The following is an 18365-nucleotide window of genomic DNA, read 5'->3' as shown; positions in this document are numbered from 1 at the left end:
CTCCCAGGGTCGGTCGAGTAGGTAGTAGGAGCTCCTCTGATGGTTGACTGACCCCAACAGCGCAACCACTTAACTCATCCCCACACCTCCTCATTCCTGCGCATTACTTTTGCGCGCCTTCTCGAAACGGACCCACAGCCTTTGATTTCTACAGTTACCTGATACTACCAACAACTAAACCAAGAAGGGGCTTACGGCGAGCAAGATGGCGCTCTACGGAAGCTCGCGCAACGTGGACATGGGGAAGTACGTATACCATCGCCATCATGCCGGACTGGGCCAGACAGACATAGGAACCCGTCGCTGCATTGTTCAGAGTACAGACTAAAGAATACTACAGGCAGGAGTCGGAGCTTGCCATAAACATTCGTAAAGCCACAAGTATCGAAGAGGTCTCACCCAAGAGTACGTGCCGAACTCTCCGAGAACGCGAGCGAGGCTTATATTGGCATAGGAAAACATGTGCGAGCATGCATTGTCTACACGTGGGATCACAAGAGTTCTGCTTCCTTCTGGCAGGGCATGAAAGTGTAGGTCAACCAAGGCGCATCCATAGTGCCCAAACTGCGACCAATGCTGATAGCATGTTCCAGGCAGCCAATTCTCGCCGACGAGGTGCAAACATTCAAAGCGCTCATTACGGTCCACAAGGTCCTACAGGAAGGCCATCCCATCGTTCTCAAGGAGGCGCAATCGAACACCAGCTGGCTTGAGAGCTTATCACGGGGCTCCTCAGTCGGCGAAGGCATGCGAGGATATGCGCCGCTTATCTCCGAGTACATCTACTACCTCATGGCCAAGCTTGCCTTCCACCGACAACACCCGGAGTTCAATGGTACGAAAGTTGGTAGCATGGCACAAGCATTGGGCTGATTGGAACAGGAACCTTCGAATACGAGGAGTACATCAGCTTGAAGTCGATCAACGACCCCAACGAGGGGTATGAAACCATTTCGGACCTTATGACCCTACAGGATCAGATCGATGCTTTCCAGAAGCTCATCTTCTCTCACTTCCGAAGCGGCGCGAACAATGAGTGCAGGATAGCAGCGTTAGTGCCGTTGGTTCAGGAGTCGTATGGTATCTACAAGTTCATCACTAGCATGCTGCGCGCGATGCATACAAGTAAGTGACAGGACTTCGGCCAAGTTGCAACCCAGCTAACCAGTGTAGCACTCGGTGACGATGAAGCGCTCTCGCCTCTACGCGGACGATACGATGCGCAGCATTACCGTCTCGTCAAGTTCTACTACGAATGCTCGAATCTGCGATACCTGACAAACCTCATCACAGTACCAAAGCTGCCACAAGAACCACCAAACCTGCTTTCTGAAGATGAGAGTGCGCCGGCGCTCCCTAAACGACCACAAAACGAAAAGCCTGCGGAACCCACACGCGCTCCCTCGGTCGACCCAGAGCCGATCAACGAGTTTTGGAAAGACAACCAGCGTAGGCAGCAAGAGGAATACGAAGCCGAACAGCAGCGACTACAGCGACAATGGGAGGAGGCTCAACAGCAGCAGCAACAGCAAGCGATGCAAGCACAACGTGACTTCGAAGAGCAACAAAGGCTCCAAGCAGAACAAGCTCGGTTGGCGCAAGAGCAACTCATGCGCGATCAGTATCAACAGCAGACACAGGGGCGTCTTGCTGAGCTTGAGCGGGAAAACCTGAATGCGCGCGCACAGTACGAACGCGACCAGCTCATGCTACAACAATACGACCAGAGGATGAAGGCTCTAGAAGGCGAGATCAACCAAATGAATCAAAACTTCCAACAGCAAATGGGCTCGCGAGACGATCAGATAAGGGCACTTCAGGAGCAGCTCAATACATGGAGATCAAAGTACGAGTCGTTGGCTAAGCTGTATTCGCAACTGCGTCATGAGCATCTTCAACTGCTGCAGAAGTTCAAGACAGTTCAGCTCAAGGCGAACTCGGCCCAAGAAGCCATAGATAGCAGGGACAGGCTGCAACGCGAACTGAAGACCAAGAACTTGGAGCTGGCAGATATGATCCGTGAGCGCGACCGAGCACTCATGGAGAAGGACCGCCACACTGGTGGTCACCGCGAGGAGACCGAGAAACTGAAGCGGGAACTCCGCGCTGCTCTGGATAGAGCCGACAACCTCGAGCGCGGCAAGGGCTCAGAACTCTCGGCAATGCTGTCGAGACACAACCGAGAAATTGCAGATCTTGAGGAGGCGCTGCGAAACAAGACCCGTACGCTAGATGAGTTCCAGATGAAGTACCGCGAAGGTGATTCTGACTTGGAGCGTCAATTGCGTGACAAGGAGGAGGAGCTGGAGATTTTCCGTGCCGGTATGGACCAGACACTGCTCGAACTCAATGAGCTGAAGCTCAATGCCGGCACGAACGATGATGTCCTGGACGGCCACTTGGATACCCTTATCCAAGACAGTCTTCAGAAGATCAACGACATCATCGACTCGGTCCTCCAAAGTGGTGTGCAACGTGTCGACGATGCGTTGTACGAACTAGACTCTCCTATGCAGGCTGGTAACCAGAACGCTACTGGTCCGTATGTGCTCTCGCAGATTGAGAGGGCATCGACATGTACCATGGAATTCTCGACCGCGTTCAACAACTTTATCGCCGACGGGCCGAACGCAAAGCACGCTGAGGTCATTAACGCCGTTAACAACTTTGGTGGCGCGATAGTTGATGTTTTGGTGAATACCAAGGGATTGACGCGATTCGCTTCTGACGAGAACAAGGCCGACCAGCTCATTGGTGGTGCAAGGACTTCTGCAATGTCAACCATCAGATTCTTCCGTAACGTTCAGTCAGTGCGCATGTACGACATGGACGCAGAGCAGAAGATCAACGTTGTCATCAACAACAGCACCGAGGTTGTGCGCAACCTGCAGAGCTTGTCTAAGCTTGCAGACGCGTTCGCGCCCAAGAGCAAGATCACCAATGCCTCTGGCGACCTTGGCGATCTGGTCGACAACGAGTTGACCAAGGCAGCCAACGCCATCGACGCGGCTGCCGAGCGTCTGGCGAAGCTGATGAAGAAGCCGAGGGACCAGTACTCAACCTATGAGCTCAAGATTCATGACTCCATCCTCGAAGCCGCCATCGCCGTCACGAACGCGATTGCCCAGCTCATCAAGGCAGCGACAGAATCGCAGAAAGAAATTGTTCGCGAAGGCCGAGGAAGCATGTCCAAGACGCAGTTCTACAAGAAGCACAACCGCTGGACCGAAGGTCTCATCAGCGCCGCCAAGGCCGTTGCAACATCAACGAACATGCTCATCGAGACTGCCGACGGTGTCATCTCCGGTCGTAACTCGCCTGAGCAGCTCATTGTCGCTTCCAACGACGTGGCTGCTTCCACCGCTCAGTTGGTGGCTGCCAGTCGTGTCAAGGCCAGCTTCATGAGCAAGACGCAAGACAGGCTCGAGGGTGCGTCCAAGACTGTCACGGCGGCTTGCAGGTCGCTCGTCAGGCAGGTGCAGGAGATTATCGCCCAGAAGAACAGGGACGAAGGCCAGGAAGTCGACTACAGCAAGTTGGGCGACCACGAATTCAAGGTTCGCCAGATGGAGCAGCAGGTATGTGAACACCGAACATTGTTTGAAAAGGAACATGTACTAACAGATCAATTTAGGTCGAGATTCTGCAACTCGAGAACTCGCTTGCACAGGCTAGGACGAGGTTGGGTGAGATGCGTAAGCTTTCTTACCTCGAAGAGTAGATGTATGCACATTAGCGCTTTGCTTTGTGGAACATGGTCGATTCATCGTTGATAGTTGAGATTCATCCTTGTGTCTCGTTGTAGCGACACGCTAGGGAGAAAATTTAATCCTTCTTTTTCCATCGCTGACGAAAGATTATGTGCTTGACCTTGATCAAAATAAAGATTTTTTTGCATACAATGGAGTTCTTTATACTTATCATTGCGTCTGCAAATACAAACAATTTCAATCGTGGGTCATAAGATCATGCTATTGATAGACTGAAGCTTCCAGTCGAAGGATTTTGCTTGCTACCCTATGTCCAACGGGCAGTCATACTTGCCTTGCAGGCGTTGACGGGCGATCATTCCCCCCGTACAGTGCACCTAACAAGTGCCCATCTCATCCTGATCCCTTTCCTCAGGCTATCGATTTCTGTTGCAAAGACTCCAGTTGGGGTATTCTACCAGGTTTCATGCTGGTCACTGCCACCTCTCTCTCTGCTCATCATCCCATCCTGAATCTTTCTACCTGTAGATCCAACGGAAAACCATCCTTTTCTTGTTTCTCGTATACGGTAATAGCCTGCTGTACGGTGAACATGACATTTTCACCGAGCTTCATTTCCTCCCTTGTGGCAGCCCGCCTCTTCCTGACTGAGCGTGTCACCCTGATGTTTGTTTTCTCTTTGGCTGTGCGCGCTTCGTTCATGACTTGCTCCTCGTACTCCCGAAAGATACCTTTCTTCGCATTTCGCTCAGAGCGTGCCTCATTCTTTTTGAATGCCCGCTTCTTTAGGACTGAGCCTGACTCCTTAATGGTTGGTTCCTTCTCAGCTACATGATCTATCTTCGCAGGTTCAGCTTGGTCGTCCTGGAAGTGGAGTATCTGTGACGGGAGTGAGGGTGTGGTCCGATGGTCGGTGTCTTGGATGATGGCGCGATAGACACGTGAGGGTTGATCCGGTAAGCTTCTCGGCTGTCTGACTTCCTTGGGATCCTGAACTTTAGCTGTGCTCATTAGTGGCTTTGTATTCATTCGACGGCTTGGTTTCTGATAGCCATGTCCGTATTGAGCGGCCCCATGTTTAGGTCTGGAGGGAGCCGTGATTTGCAACCTTGTCTCTTTGCTACAATATCAGAAGTGAGGTTAGTCGATAATAAGAAAGCTAGGTTTGTTCGAGAGTTCTCTCGTACAAATCCAGTGTATTACATAGACCTCCAGAGGTGTCTGTTCCGCGTTCCGCGTTCGTTCGGGCAATGTTGCCAGACTCGCGCAATGCTATCGGCTTGTTGATGAACTTGGGTCCATTACCTCGCCGTGCGCGTTTTAGGTCTGTACCACTGCCAGCATAGTTTAACCTCCCGGATGTATCCGAAGACCGTGTAAAAGTCATGTTGATCGTCCTTAGTCGATGCCAGGAACAGAGACAAATTCGGGAAGTTACAAAAAGTTGCTGGAGAGGGTTGTGGGGAAGTGGGGCTGGGTTAGCGGGACACGCCATCACGTGTATTGGTTAGCGCGCCTCGAGGTAAACACGCTTGGGTTGCGATGAGGGCAATGCGACAAAGATAACGTTCACTGGACCGCTCCACGCCAGACTGCCACCCGCCATACTGATTCACGATTACACCACTATGCCTACCGCTACGAACCCAGAGTCACGCTCTCCGTCTCCCACACCTGCCCGACCTATTGCTGATGCTCCTGGCCCGCGCGCGCAAGGTCTGATCAATGTCTTCAATCAGGCTTCAAAAGCGACCCTAGACAAGTGTTCGGCCAAGAACTTTGCTTCGTGTTTCCCTACGGCCGCGCAGTATAGCCCAGAAGTATTGGACAATTTGAGGGGGCAGATCGTGGATCAGCTGGACCGGACATGGAAGACCAACTTCGAGGACATCATGGAGAGGAGGAATGTTGTTAAGCTTCTCAACTCGCTAGACCAATGCATAGAAGATGCGAAATTAAGGAAGAGGCGCGCCGAAGCGAGTGCCAACGGTGGACCCGTGGAGACACCTGTGCCGTGAGTACTGCAAAAGCACCAATTACTGTCGCTATTCAATACTAACCCATCATCAAAGACCCCATACCCTTACCCCGGCCGAAATACACTTGGCGCACCTCATGCCTTACCTCGAGAAGCAAGCGACAGAGATGAACACTAAGCTCGCCGAGACTCAGCAGTCGAATACCGAGCTGCTGTCGACTGTTACTGCACAGCGTGCCGAAATAGAAGCCCTAGTACGAGGCCTAGAGAGCGTCATACAAGATCTAGACGCCAGCGCACAGATAATGGCTCAAGACGATGTGCAGGACTTGAGCGGAGAGACCAGAGATCTTGAGATGGAGATGCGGACATGATGCTGGAGAAGACGCAGTGACTTCAAGACTCCGTAGACCTTTCCACCTCGAACACGTCGAAACCCATCACGACCCCATCCCGAGTGCGCCACGAGCTAGATCATCAGCTACAGAGTGCCAGCACCGGATTCGAATACACCCCTACCTACATAGATAGGGCTCTCACCAGAGTCAGGGACAGCTAGTTTGCATGGGATATGCTTTTACTCAATAGACATAGGACTGAAGAGGGCTTCCTGCGACACGTGGTGGAACGGAAGCTTGATTTCGGACGCAGCGCCGTCGTATAGCAGTCGCTATGGATGAGAAGATAAAGAAGAAGCACCAAGTTGTGGAAAACAACGTCCGCGAGCCTGATTAGAAGGCAAGTCTTCGATGTGCATACCGAGTGTAGAGGGGCTGATCCGGTTGTTCGGTCAACCTTCTGGGACAGACGAAATTCAACTCGACGAAACGTTGTGAGAGCTCTCGCGGTTCGTTCCGTCACCATATGCGCTTGCCTGTTCCAACAGCTTGGTGACTGAGTATAACAAGACGCGAGAGATGCTGAAGAATGCAAACTTGGACTGAGTGCGATGCCTGAGAGTGTATGCTGGTGGTCATCGTTTACCGGAATGTCGGCTTTTTGAACGGTCGGCTTGTGGCGTTCTGGGCGTTGATGAGATACCCTATAGAGAAAGGCATCTATCTCGCAGGTGCGGATCGGCTACTGCAAGAAGGGAACCCAACCCACACGTCACAATTCTGCATAACGGAGGGCTTCCGGAATGGACTGCTCGAGCTATCCAAAATGCACTGCCCTCTTGCCCTGAACGTGTTCAGCTTTGCTTCCAACTGGTCAAGTGAAGCCCGACGAAATTATGCGGCCTTGTCGCATCGCGCCACGCCACGTCACGATTAGCGCCCTCCAGTCTGATGGCCGTCTCTGGCCGTGCCTATACGATTCTTTTTGGAGGTCCTCCAACACTGGGACGTAAAGAACCATGCGTGTTGTTTCGCACTTTGTGCGCTATTTGCCTGATCGTGTGTTTCGGCACCTCCTTCGTGCTTGGGCATACACTAACATGTATTGCACCCTGTACGTTATCGAGTCTTTCGCTTAACGGTGTCCGGCGGGCGCCTAACAGAGTCCTTCACTTGAGTGTCATCCTGTGTTTGGCTGGGCGAGTCGCTGCCCTAAGCACATATGCAGAGCGTTGCTGATCAGGGCGCGCATTACCCACTGGGCAGCCTACTCCTCAAGTTTCACACGGGATCCCTTATCGAAGTACGATCAATCAGATCATGACGATCGTACGGACTATTGGCTGTCACCGATGAGGATCGGGAAGACTGCAGTCTGGCCTGTACAAAAACACTCAGTTCGCCTTGAGCTGCTGTCTCCGCACATCCCAGGTCCGGATCATACTTAAGGCTGCCTGTCACACACTCAAGCGCCTTATATCCTTACCAATACGTTACATACCTCATTTGCGCCAACGCCACTGCTCTGCTTTTGGCTCCATGGTTGGCTACCTAAAGCTCGTCCAATCACAAGGAACAAGAGTGCTTCAACTATTTTACCTTTCATGCTGAGCTCTACTCCGATTGTTCGTTATATGCTTCCGTCTGGCTCCATGAATCTTTTCCCTCGTCGCGATGAGGTTGCTCTACAAGGACGCCGATGGTAGATTTGTAACTAGGGAATGGCCAAACAACGTTCCGAGATATGCCGTCCTTTCACATACTTGGCTCATCGGCGGCAAAGAAGAGATCCTACACGAGGATATTGTCAATGGATCCGCCGAAAAAAAGTCTGAGAGCTATGAGAAACTTCGATTTTGCGCCAAGCAAGCCGCCCGAGATGGGTTCGACCATTTCTGGATCGATACTTGCTGCATCGATAAAACATCGAGCTCTGAACTGCAGGAGGCCATCACATCTATGTTTCGATGGTATCGCGATGCTGGAAAATGCTACGCATATCTCACAGACGTCTCTGCAGTAGATGACGGCGTAGGATGGCCGGGTGCTTCGCGATCTTGGGAAGGGGATTTTCGGCGAAGCCGATGGTTTACACGAGGTTGGACTCTGCAGGAGCTTCTGGCTCCTACGACCGTTGAGTTTTACTCTGCCGAAGGCACTTTTCTGGGCGACAAAAAGTCTCTGAAGCACATAATCCAAGAGATTACAGGTATCCCCCCTGATGCACTTGAAGGAACGGACTTGTCAGGCTTCAGTGCTTATGAACGGCTTTCTTGGGCAAGCACTCGAGAAACAACACGTGCGGAAGACCAAGCATACTGTCTACTTGGCATTCTTGACATAGACATGACGCTTCGATACGGCGAAACAACGAATGCGATGATTCGGCTTCGCCAAAAAATTGAGAAGAAGCATGGAGAAGTTGCTAAATGGGACCGCTTGATCGAGGGCTTGCCCATCGCCTCACAAGCGGCTTACGACTCTCTTGACAACCAGTATGGGTCGACTTGTTTACCGAACACCAGAGTTGAACTTCTTGGGGATCTCTCACAATGGGCAAATGCGGCGGACGACAGATGTATCTACTGGCTCAACGGTAGTGCAGGTACAGGAAAGTCCACTGTGGCTCGCACAATAGCCAGAACGTTTAGCGAGAATGACATTCTCGGCGGCAGTTTCTTTTTTGAAAAAGGAGGGGGAGCTGTCAGTCATGCCAATCTTCTGTTTACGACTTTAGCCTCTCAGCTAGCTACTAGGTTTTCCTCTGTCAAACGCCACATTTGCGAATCCATCATGGCGAACCCGGATATTGCTCAGAAATCCCTCCGTGACCAGTGGGACCAGTTGATCATTAACCCCCTTTCAAAGGTCGAGAATTTTGAACCCCATAATCTCATCATCGTTCTTGACGCATTAGATGAATGCGGCAACGAACAGGATGTTCATATCATTCTTAGACTCATATCCACAACGAGAACTCTCGAGCGGATTCGTCTCAGAGTTCTGGTTACAAGTCGGCCAGAAACACCTATCAGATCCGGATTCTCCCATTTACCGGAGGCCGAGAGGGAGGTATTCTTTCTCCACGACATCCGGCCAGCACTTATTAATCGCGATCTCAATTTGTTCTTTCAAGAGAACCTTGCAGCAATCGGAGTGGAGAGACGCCTAGCCCCGGAATGGCCAGGCTCAAGAATCGTCGCGCGTCTCGTAGAGATCTCCAGTGGTCTCTTCATATGGGCGTCCACTGCCTGCCGTTGGATTCGGAATGGCAAGAAATTCGCCACAAAACGACTTGAGACTATCATCAAAGGTCATACCTCAGACGGAGGCCCACAGAAGCAGCTTGACGAGATATATACCACCGTATTGGAAAGTTTGGTCCAACAAGAGTATGATGAGGGGGAGAAGCAGATGCTCTTTGAATCAGTAAGAGACGTAGTTGGACATATAGTCACTCTATTTTCGCCCCTGTCATCCGTTTCCCTGGCGAGCTTACTCGATCAGGATGTCGAAGAGATCAGAGAGACGCTAGAAGATTTACATACAATCTTCAATATTCCCAGCGAGGAAAGCCGCCCGATCCGTCTGCATCATCCGACGTTCCGCGACTTTATCATTGATCAGAGCCGATGCAAAAACCCAGATCTCTGGGTTGACAAGAAGCAGGCACATAAAGCACTAGCCGAAGACTGCATTGAAATCATGCGCCGTATGCTCAAACGCGACATATGCGGTTTGCAATCTCCTGGTGTTCTCGTGACCGACGTTGACCAGTCCTGCATAGAGCGGTGCATTCCTCCAGAACTTCAATACGCATGTCTCTATTGGGCTCAGCATTGTCGACAAAGCGGTATGCTTCTGGGTGAGAATGACACGGCTTATCATTTCCTAAAAGAACATTATCTTCATTGGCTCGAAGCAATGAATCTCATGGGCAAAGGCTCAGAGATAGCCGCAATTATCCGCATGTATCAGGCTCTGCTCCCAGTATGTACCCAAGGCATCTTGTTAATGCCTCTCGTCATTCTGCTAACCGTCATTCGAGGATTCAGACAATTCTGGTCAACTGTCATTTCTAAAGGATGCACGAAGGTTTTTCTTCTCATTCCAATTGGTTATGGAACGAACGCCGTTGCAGATCTATTGTGCCGCGCTTGTCTTCCTTCGCCCTTCAAACGGACTGAAGGATCACTTTTGGAGTGAGTTGCATCCATGGTTCGGTCAAGTGAAAGTCGTGGATGCCATCGCTCCAGATGCCAAGGACGAATACATGTTCGTCAACGACTTAGCGTTCAGTCCAGACGGAAAAGAGATCGCTTCAGCATCGATTGGCCCAGTGATCAGAGTATGGGACGTCAAGTCGAAAACTGCTCTCTTTGTGTATCACGGTCAAAAAGACAAGACAGGGACTGTGGCGATCTCGCCGGACGGGAAGATGGTTGCATCAGGTTCGGACGATGCTTCCGTAATGGTATGGAACAGAGAAACGAGAGCTGTCATGTTCAACCTGGAAGGACACACTAGATGGGTGAACACCGTTGTCTATTCTCCAGATGGCCGTATACTCGCATCTGGATCAATGGATGAGACCATCCGATTGTGGGACGCTACCAACGGGGAAGAGTGCAAGAGATGGGAAGGTGATCTATCCTGCATCAACTCTATTGCTTTCTCTCCTGATGGGAAGTACCTTGCTTCGGCTACATCTGACTGGCTGGTGCGGATCTGGGATGTCTCGAAGAATATAGTTCATCTCGTACTTGATGGCCATTCAGGCCCGGTCAACACGGTACAATTTTCCCCGGATGGCACACAACTAGTCTCTGGATCAGATGACATGACGATCAAGGTGTGGGACACCATCTCGGGAGTGGAGTTGTTCACTCTGAAGGGACATGTTAAGAAAGTTTCGGCTGTGACTTTCTCACCAGACGCGCGCCTGATAGTATCCGGATCAGAAGATAAGACCATGCGGCTGTGGGATGTTAGCAATCGTTCCCTCTCTAACACCCTCGAGGGTCATGTCAGCGGTATCAACGCCGTCTGTTATTCAAAAGACGGCCAGATACTTGCAGCTGGTGCTTATAACGACGAGATACGGTTTTGGGACGCCGTGACCGGGGAACCGAGGGGTAAATTGAACGATTTTGCTTCTCACCAGCTTGGACCTGGCTCGCTTGAACAAGCATATGGACATGACTCCGGATTTCTTGAAGGTGCGACCGAAGGAGGCAAAGCACACACAAGTGAGGTGTTATGTCTAGCTCTATCACCGGATCGAAAACTTGTGGCGTCCGGATCACAGGACTCTACTATCAAGATCTGGACCATTAGTGGTGTTGAGCAGGCAAAATTGGTCGGGCACTCAAGACGTATCACGTGTCTAGTTTTCCACCCCAGCGGTCGATTGCTGGCCTCCAGTTCTGCGGATGCGACTGTAGTCTTATGGGATATTTCCACTAGCACTATACTACATGTTCTCCAGGGCCATACCGACATGGTTCTTGGTCTCCGGTTCTCTCCGAGTGGCGATCTACTTGCATCGCACTCTTCCGACAAGACAATTAGGCTATGGAAAACATGGCTAGGCACCGCCGAAGACCCTCTCGAAGGCCATCACGATACCGTGACCAGTATTGCTTTCTCGCCGGACGGTCGTCTTCTTGCGTCCGGCTCGGCAGATACCACTGTACGACTATGGAACATAGAAACCTCAAACGCAGTCGGTACGGCGTTGGCAGGCCACGAAGATGAGGTCACTTCTGTCGCATTTTCCACATTGAGCGATCTGGTTGCCTCCTGCTCGATGAATGGGACCATCAGGCTGTGGACCGCCGATGGTAAATCATGTGGCGTTATCCAGCAACACACAAAAGGATTCTCATCGGTTACGTTTTCGCCAGACTCTAAATTCTTGATTTCCTCGTCGGGCGATCACATCATGACTTATTGGGACTGCCAAACAAAAGCCTTGCTTGCTAGGGTTGATGCAGGCGTGGCTCTTCGCAACTTGAGTTTCTCCGCTAGCTGCCAAATCGAGACCGATCGAGGTGTCTTGACAGTGAATCCTACAATTTGCGACAAGTTTTCATGTTCGTCAGAAGCTCTACACTCGAGCTTTGTCACAGACGACTGGTTGTTGAAAGGGAAGGAGAAAGCGCTTTGGTTGCCAGAAGAGTATAAGACGACTAGCGTGATAACACATGAAGGCTTTGCGGTTTTGGGCCATTCGTCTGGCAGCATTACCTTCATTTCGTTGCAATAGTTCATCTCTTTTAGTATGTAGTTTCTGATCTCAGCATATTTTGACATTGTTAATTCAATCAGGAGTACGATGATTTGTATTGGATCTATCGCTTGAAGAGCATTTGCAGAAAGCCTAACAGCTGAAGTATCATTTGGATAAGATACCATCTCCAGCCAGTTGCGTGAGCTACCGTGATAGTGCGGTGCGAATTTCTAAGCAAAATGCGAGCACGTGGCAGGCTACGCCTATCGTACGCTTCAATAGCCTTGTCGACAGAATCGTGCGTACAAAGACACTCGGCAAGGTCGTGTCCGTCTAAGAGAGCCATATTCGCACCACTACCAGCGAATGGAGTGACGGCGTGGTTACTGTCGCCGATGAATACAACGCCTGGAGGCACATTGTTCTTTGCTCCGTGAGCGAACGGCTCCTTGTCCCATGAGTTGAACACTCTGACTGTTGCGGCGTCACTACTCTCTAGCAGTATGCGGAACGGCTCTCCAAACACCCGACCTCGTTCCTGAGCCTCGCAAAGGATATGTGACCTGACTTCAGGTGAGAGTGGTCGTCTGGGTAGATCACGAGGCTCTCGGGCCATGTAGCTGAGGCTCCAGTGTATCGTTGTGTCGTCAACCGGGCAAGTAAATAGTGCGAGACCGTTGCCACCGGCCACAATTCCCCAGTCTCTATTGAAAGGTGGTGGAGGTGGCAGAGCGAAGCGTGAGACCACTGAAATATTTATTGGTCCGGCGAAGGCTAATTGATCGTGAGGTCGAAGGTACTTTCGGATCCTGCTGTTTGCGCCGTCGGCGACAATCAAGAGGTCGCATTCGTCTTCCTTGCCATCGTCCAAGGTTATGCAAATCCGTCCGTCTTGTTTCGATGAGATCTCATTACATGTCGAACCCCAAACCATCCTACTATGCTCTCGTGCGACTTTGAGAAGAATTTGGCGCATGGCCAATCTTCCAATGCGAAAATCCGAGGCGAGCGGGTTCTCGGGCGCACCTTTACGAAGACTTACTAGCCTGAGCCAGTTGAGAGACTTGACGGTGATGTATCCTGTTGTATGGCCTCGAGCATATCCAGGTCGTGTTATGCCACTTGCTAGAGATGTCTCGAGGAGCTCCATCTTACGCAGAGCATAAGACCCAGCGGAAGATCCATCGCCACGTATCCTAACAGAGTAGCGCTCCCGAGATACATCAGGCACTTCTCCTTCACGTTCATAATGGATCACCTCTGGAAACTCCCCTAATGCTTTGGTCCAGCTTTGGCGAAGTGAGACGACGAAACTCAAACCGGCTATACCTGCTCCTACAACAACGATTCTTTTTCCTGCGAGAGGCGATAAGACTGGTAAAAAGGATGATTCTGACATTTGCGTGACAGCTCACTGGAGTGTAGAAGATCTAGAAGTTCGTCAGACTCAAAATACACTTCATCGCTCAAACGCATCCAAACTAACGTGTGAGACTCACGGTTCGAGATAATGGCCGGTTAAAAGGCACCAGAAGGACGTAAGACATTTATCTCTTATGCCTTCCTAAAGTGTTATTCTCGGGCTCAGTGATACTCCGCCGATGCATGTAGCGGTAATGACACCCCCAAACAGAATCTGAGCCTAGACTAGCGGGCTGAATGAAGGGCAGAACAAGCTGGAAGGCTCAAGCGCGGCTGGAGATCCTCCCATAACACGCAGTATGATGGCATTGGGCATGGGACACGCAGTTGTGGCTTCGCCACTATCGCAAGACGCAGCAATTCTAACCGCCCTATTTTCCTGAATACGACACATTGGAGAACGTGTCTGGAAACTTGTTGCCTAATGCATACAGCCTGGTGGTGAGGCAGATTTGATCACTTGTAGCAGTTACCACAATGCGTTTTTCGAGCTCCAACCCAGCAAGCAAACTCAGAGTGACGAGTGACCAGACCCTAAAAGTCACGCATCGCGCAAGTTAGTATCCTTGACAGTATGCAAGACACCAATGTGGTGTTTCTCCTTGGCGTTTTCTTCGCCCTCAGTCTTGCTGCCCTGTTTTGCCTTGTCTTGCCTCGTTTGCCCTCTCTACCTTCTCCACCCCACGTTGCCCTCTTTGCTTTTCCTTTCGCCCTACTCGATTGTTTCCGGTCAACATTCGTCTCTAAAGCAGCGCCATGTGGAAATTGTTTCACGCAACTGCGGGGTAAGTGCATGTACGCATTCTAACACACAGGAACGAACATACAGTCTTAAAACGCATGGTGACAAATACAACAAGTTGATGGTTGGCAATCGAAAGACCTGTTTACGACCTACCGTTAAGTTAGCTTCTTCTAAGTAGTTAACTGGAAAACGGCCCAAATGCTTTTGCCAAGAAGCTCTTTCGTATGTCCCAGGGAGGGGTAAGCATCATGCAGGCTACCGTCACCGAACTGCGGCTCCACACACGCCTACAAAGCTGCCTAGGTATGACTGGATAGGGAAGCGCAGAGGTGACACATCACTGATATGATTGACTGAGTGTACTCAAGGCTGCCTATACATCTTACCGGTATTCTACAATTCTGCAATGTCTACCGCTTGAGCTGGTCACATCCCTGTAGTCGCGAGGATCGACTGACCATCTTTCTCTATTGCTGCACTGCTATATCTTGCATGCTACTGCGTCGCGTTAGGGACCGTAGAACGGGTAAGAGCCTTCTATAGGCCTAAGAACGTCAGTATAAGACTCCGTGACTCTGAATATTTGACCAAAGTAAGACTATGAAAATATCATCAAGTGCATAGTTATGTTCAACACGGCACATCTAAGGCTGAGACAAACGACATAATGGCGTTCTTTCTTCTACGCGTTGCAAGGCCATAACAACCGAGTAGAGCTGAAGACCCGCGCCAGAATACATCATCTGTTCTGCCAGCTCCCTTCATTCATGAGAGGCTCGCTGAGGATCTTTGCAATGCTCAGCAGGTCTTGATCACAATATCTTGGGGCCACAAGAGACAAGCCGACTGGCATACCATTCGGTCCTGCGAAAGCGGGCACCTGAATCACTGGCATATGAGCTCCCTGACAAGGTCATGTTAGCTAGTAGCAATACTAAAGAATATCAGACTGCTCACCGTCCACACAGAGTTGAATGTAGCGCTACCCATATCACCTATCCCCAAAGGTGCTTCGTCGGGTGCGCTTGGGGTCACCAGAGCGGAGTATCTTGAGGCCATTTCATCAAATACAGGTCGTAGCGCTGCGTAATCATCGAAAGCTTGCCGTATTTCTTCACGATGGAACTTGGGAGCATCTTCGACGAATGCGCGGACCTCCGGATCCAGTTTTGTCTTCGTTGTGTCCATGAGATAGTCTTTGTAGAACGACGCCCCCGAGTTCGTCACGAAGATCACTTTGAACATCCTACTCAAAGCTTTGGCGTCATTGAACTCGACTGGAAACTCAACATCTTCGACAGTGACACCATGATCACGGAGAATGTTGGCAGCGTTCTTCATTGCGGCCGTCGTCCCAGGCCCAGCTCTTGGCCAATATGGCGACTTCACGAATCCGACCTTGATCTCCCGCAACGGGATTTCCTTGACGGAGTCTTCCAAGAATATATTGAGCACTTTGGAGAGAAGTTGAAGGTCATCGATACTTCTAGCAAAGTATCCAATGGTATCAAATTCCAGGGATGCGACTTTAATGCCCCCGCCAGCTATTGTGTTGAATGTTGGCTTCATAGCAAATGTTCCAGTGTAAGAAGCGGGGCGAATAACACTCCCACCAGTTTGTGTCCCGAAGCTGAGGGGTGCTTGGAAGTCAGCTACTGCCGCTGCAGAACCAGCCGAAGATCCGCCTGGCGTGCGAGCTGGGTCGTGTGGATTTGTGGTCTTAGGTCCTGAGTTCAGGACTGTAAATTCAGTAGTGGTTGTCTTGCCTATGTCCTCTCAGCATGATTTCTGACTCAAATCAAAGGGCATACCCAGTATAAATGCACCAGCCATCCGGACTATCGCAACGATTGAAGCATCTGCGTTCGGCTTGTTGCCTTCGTACAAAGGGCAGCCATATTCCGTTGGCATGTCTTGACTAAGTCAGAAAAGTCTCATCCAGCCAGAGATCTAGTCTGACCTTTCGTATCCATTATGTCCTTGACTGCGATAGCAACCCCGTGAAGTGGACCCCTTTGATCGCGTGGTAGGCGGTCGAGAGCACGAGCTTGGCTCAAGACGAGGTCTGCATCTGATACAGCATTAGGCAGGGTTTTTATTTGTACCTTACTTCAAAGATTATACCAAAATACTGCCATGCTTTCACGACGGTGTTTTTCGACTCAATGCGATTCAGGAGCGCTTTCGCATAATCCTCAACAGTGAGTTGGTCCCGGCTAATCAAGCTCAGAGCCTCGGTGGCCGTCAACGACCACAATTCTTTCGGCACAAGCATGACAGCTGGTTTGAAGTTGTTTCGGATGGAGAGATCAGATGCCCTGTTCAAGAGCTGTGAATACAGAAAGAAGTGGATGTTTTGAAGGACAGAAGTTCACCTGCAAGTTCCCCCAGTAGAGAGCCCGCTAACCCCACTCCGTTTTAGCCAAGTGTGGCTTCCCTGCCACCCACGATTGAAGGTACGTAGTTTCTTTCCCAGAGACCGGTCAAAACGCATTTCAGAATTACACACACGGGAACGTCGAACCTGTATGAGTCGGAAACCGCGATCGACATGCGCATGCCGCAATACATGCACATCGCAATCCATACGTGTTCATCCCAGCAGGCTGCGCTCATGGCGCGACGCTGCTTTAGTGTGTTCGCGCATGCATGTGCTCAAGGTGGGCTCACTCACAGCGCGCATCCTGCGGACACGTCTTCGTAGGGCAAACAGCGTGTCTGTTACGGGGCTGTCAGTGGTGCGCATTAGGAACATGTACAGACATTGGTGCGTCTTCTCGGCCTAAGCGCTGTTTGTCGCATGACAGCCTCTCATGATCCGAACGCACCTCCTCTGGGATCACAACAATAGCGAAAACTTCTCCATCTATTGTAACACCAGACTAATCAGCCTTCGCTACTTGATTCTCTTTCATAATGGCTTACTCTTATCTCGACATCATCAGTGTTGCCGACGCATTTCCATACTTCGCCAACACCCCGAACGACCGACCTGAAGGACTCAATCATTATGTTCACTTCCGCACTACTTCACTCCCAGACATCACGCTTGGCTACATGACTCCCTCAGTAGCTCTGGCATTTGATGGCCTATCAGAGTGGGCCTTGGATCAGGATAGCATCCCACGGACACTCACACTAGTTGGTGGTCACGACGAGCCTACACGAACAGCCATCATAGAAAAGACGATGATCCGGATGCGAGACACAAACAAATTCGAGGCGCTTAAGAACTGGCGAGATGAATTATTTCCAGTGTATGGACTGGATAAGGAGTTGCTTTTCAGCATCGATCGTAGCGCCAGCCCCCTCTTTGGAGTCGTCACATACGGTGTTAACATGATCGTCTTTCGTTGGAGCTCTGGCAGAGATCAGGAGGGCGTAATGGAAGTTTGGGTGCCGCGACGTTCTAGTGATCGAGCGAAGTTTCCGGGCATGCTTGACACTTCAGTTGGTGGAGGACTGACCACTGGGGAAACACCATGGTCTTGCCTACTACGAGAGAGTATGGAGGAAGCATCCTTAGGAGAAGAGATCATGAGGAATGCTAAGGACGCTGGCAGTGTGACATATTTCTACGTTTCGGGCGAGGGGTCGGGAGGGGAAGTCGGTTTAGCTCAACCGGAGCGTACCTATGTATTTGATCTGGATCTGACCGGCTCACTACCAGACACCCTACTTCCGAACGACGACTCGGTAGAGGCTTTTGAATTGCTCACAGTGGCCGAGGTCAAGCAGGCTTTATCAGATAAAAAGTTCAAACCAAACTGCGCTTTGCTGATGCTGGACTTTCTCATCCGCCATGAGCAAATCCAAGCGGAAGATGAGCCAGACTACGCGGAAATCGTCTCTCGGATGCATAGGCATTTGGAGTTTCCTTTGGGTTGATTGCTATGATGTGGACAGATCGAATCTCTGCAACGATTTGCCGAAGTGTTAC

General features: G+C 50.7%; 7 protein-coding genes across 7 annotated transcripts; 4 read left to right on the top strand and 3 right to left on the bottom strand.

Annotated features, from left to right (window-relative positions):
* Nucleotides 1–205: 205 nt before the first annotated feature.
* Nucleotides 206–3721, top strand: AA0111_g6915 (Endocytosis protein; the record flags this gene model as incomplete). The annotated part of the gene is made up of 7 exons (XM_028653190.1): nucleotides 206–246; nucleotides 341–405; nucleotides 455–530; nucleotides 594–835; nucleotides 883–1125; nucleotides 1174–3578; nucleotides 3635–3721. 7 exons carry the CDS (start codon nucleotides 206–208, stop codon nucleotides 3719–3721), a joined length of 3159 nt encoding a protein of 1052 aa, XP_028505365.1.
* Nucleotides 3722–4208: 487 nt separating this feature from the next.
* Nucleotides 4209–4721, bottom strand: AA0111_g6914 (hypothetical protein; the record flags this gene model as incomplete). The annotated part of the gene is made up of 1 exon (XM_028653189.1): nucleotides 4209–4721. One exon carries the CDS (start codon nucleotides 4719–4721, stop codon nucleotides 4209–4211), a length of 513 nt encoding a protein of 170 aa, XP_028505364.1.
* A 617-nt stretch (nucleotides 4722–5338) lies between these two features.
* Nucleotides 5339–6062, top strand: AA0111_g6913 (hypothetical protein; the record flags this gene model as incomplete). The annotated part of the gene is made up of 2 exons (XM_028653188.1): nucleotides 5339–5724; nucleotides 5783–6062. The coding sequence occupies 2 exons, from the start codon at nucleotides 5339–5341 to the stop codon at nucleotides 6060–6062; spliced, it is 666 nt and encodes a 221-aa protein (XP_028505367.1).
* A 1638-nt stretch (nucleotides 6063–7700) lies between these two features.
* Nucleotides 7701–12294, top strand: AA0111_g6912 (Vegetative incompatibility protein; the record flags this gene model as incomplete). Its single annotated transcript, XM_028653187.1, has 2 exons — nucleotides 7701–10016; nucleotides 10075–12294. The coding sequence occupies 2 exons, from the start codon at nucleotides 7701–7703 to the stop codon at nucleotides 12292–12294; spliced, it is 4536 nt and encodes a 1511-aa protein (XP_028505366.1).
* An 85-nt stretch (nucleotides 12295–12379) lies between these two features.
* Nucleotides 12380–13408, bottom strand: AA0111_g6911 (hypothetical protein; the record flags this gene model as incomplete). Its single annotated transcript, XM_028653186.1, has 1 exon — nucleotides 12380–13408. The coding sequence occupies one exon, from the start codon at nucleotides 13406–13408 to the stop codon at nucleotides 12380–12382; it is 1029 nt and encodes a 342-aa protein (XP_028505369.1).
* Nucleotides 13409–15164: 1756 nt separating this feature from the next.
* AA0111_g6910 (hypothetical protein) lies at nucleotides 15165–16336 on the bottom strand (the record flags this gene model as incomplete). Its single annotated transcript, XM_028653185.1, has 3 exons — nucleotides 15165–15329; nucleotides 15383–16191; nucleotides 16237–16336. 3 exons carry the CDS (start codon nucleotides 16334–16336, stop codon nucleotides 15165–15167), a joined length of 1074 nt encoding a protein of 357 aa, XP_028505368.1.
* A 1005-nt stretch (nucleotides 16337–17341) lies between these two features.
* On the top strand, nucleotides 17342–18313 carry AA0111_g6909 (hypothetical protein; the record flags this gene model as incomplete). Its single annotated transcript, XM_028653183.1, has 1 exon — nucleotides 17342–18313. One exon carries the CDS (start codon nucleotides 17342–17344, stop codon nucleotides 18311–18313), a length of 972 nt encoding a protein of 323 aa, XP_028505559.1.
* Between the last annotated feature and the right edge of the window lie 52 nt (nucleotides 18314–18365).

This window comes from Alternaria arborescens, assembly GCF_004154835.1.
Source record: "Alternaria arborescens strain FERA 675 chromosome Unknown contig_15, whole genome shotgun sequence".
Taxonomy (NCBI): Eukaryota; Fungi; Ascomycota; class Dothideomycetes; order Pleosporales; family Pleosporaceae; genus Alternaria; species Alternaria arborescens.
This window is presented reverse-complemented; position numbering and strand designations above follow the sequence as displayed.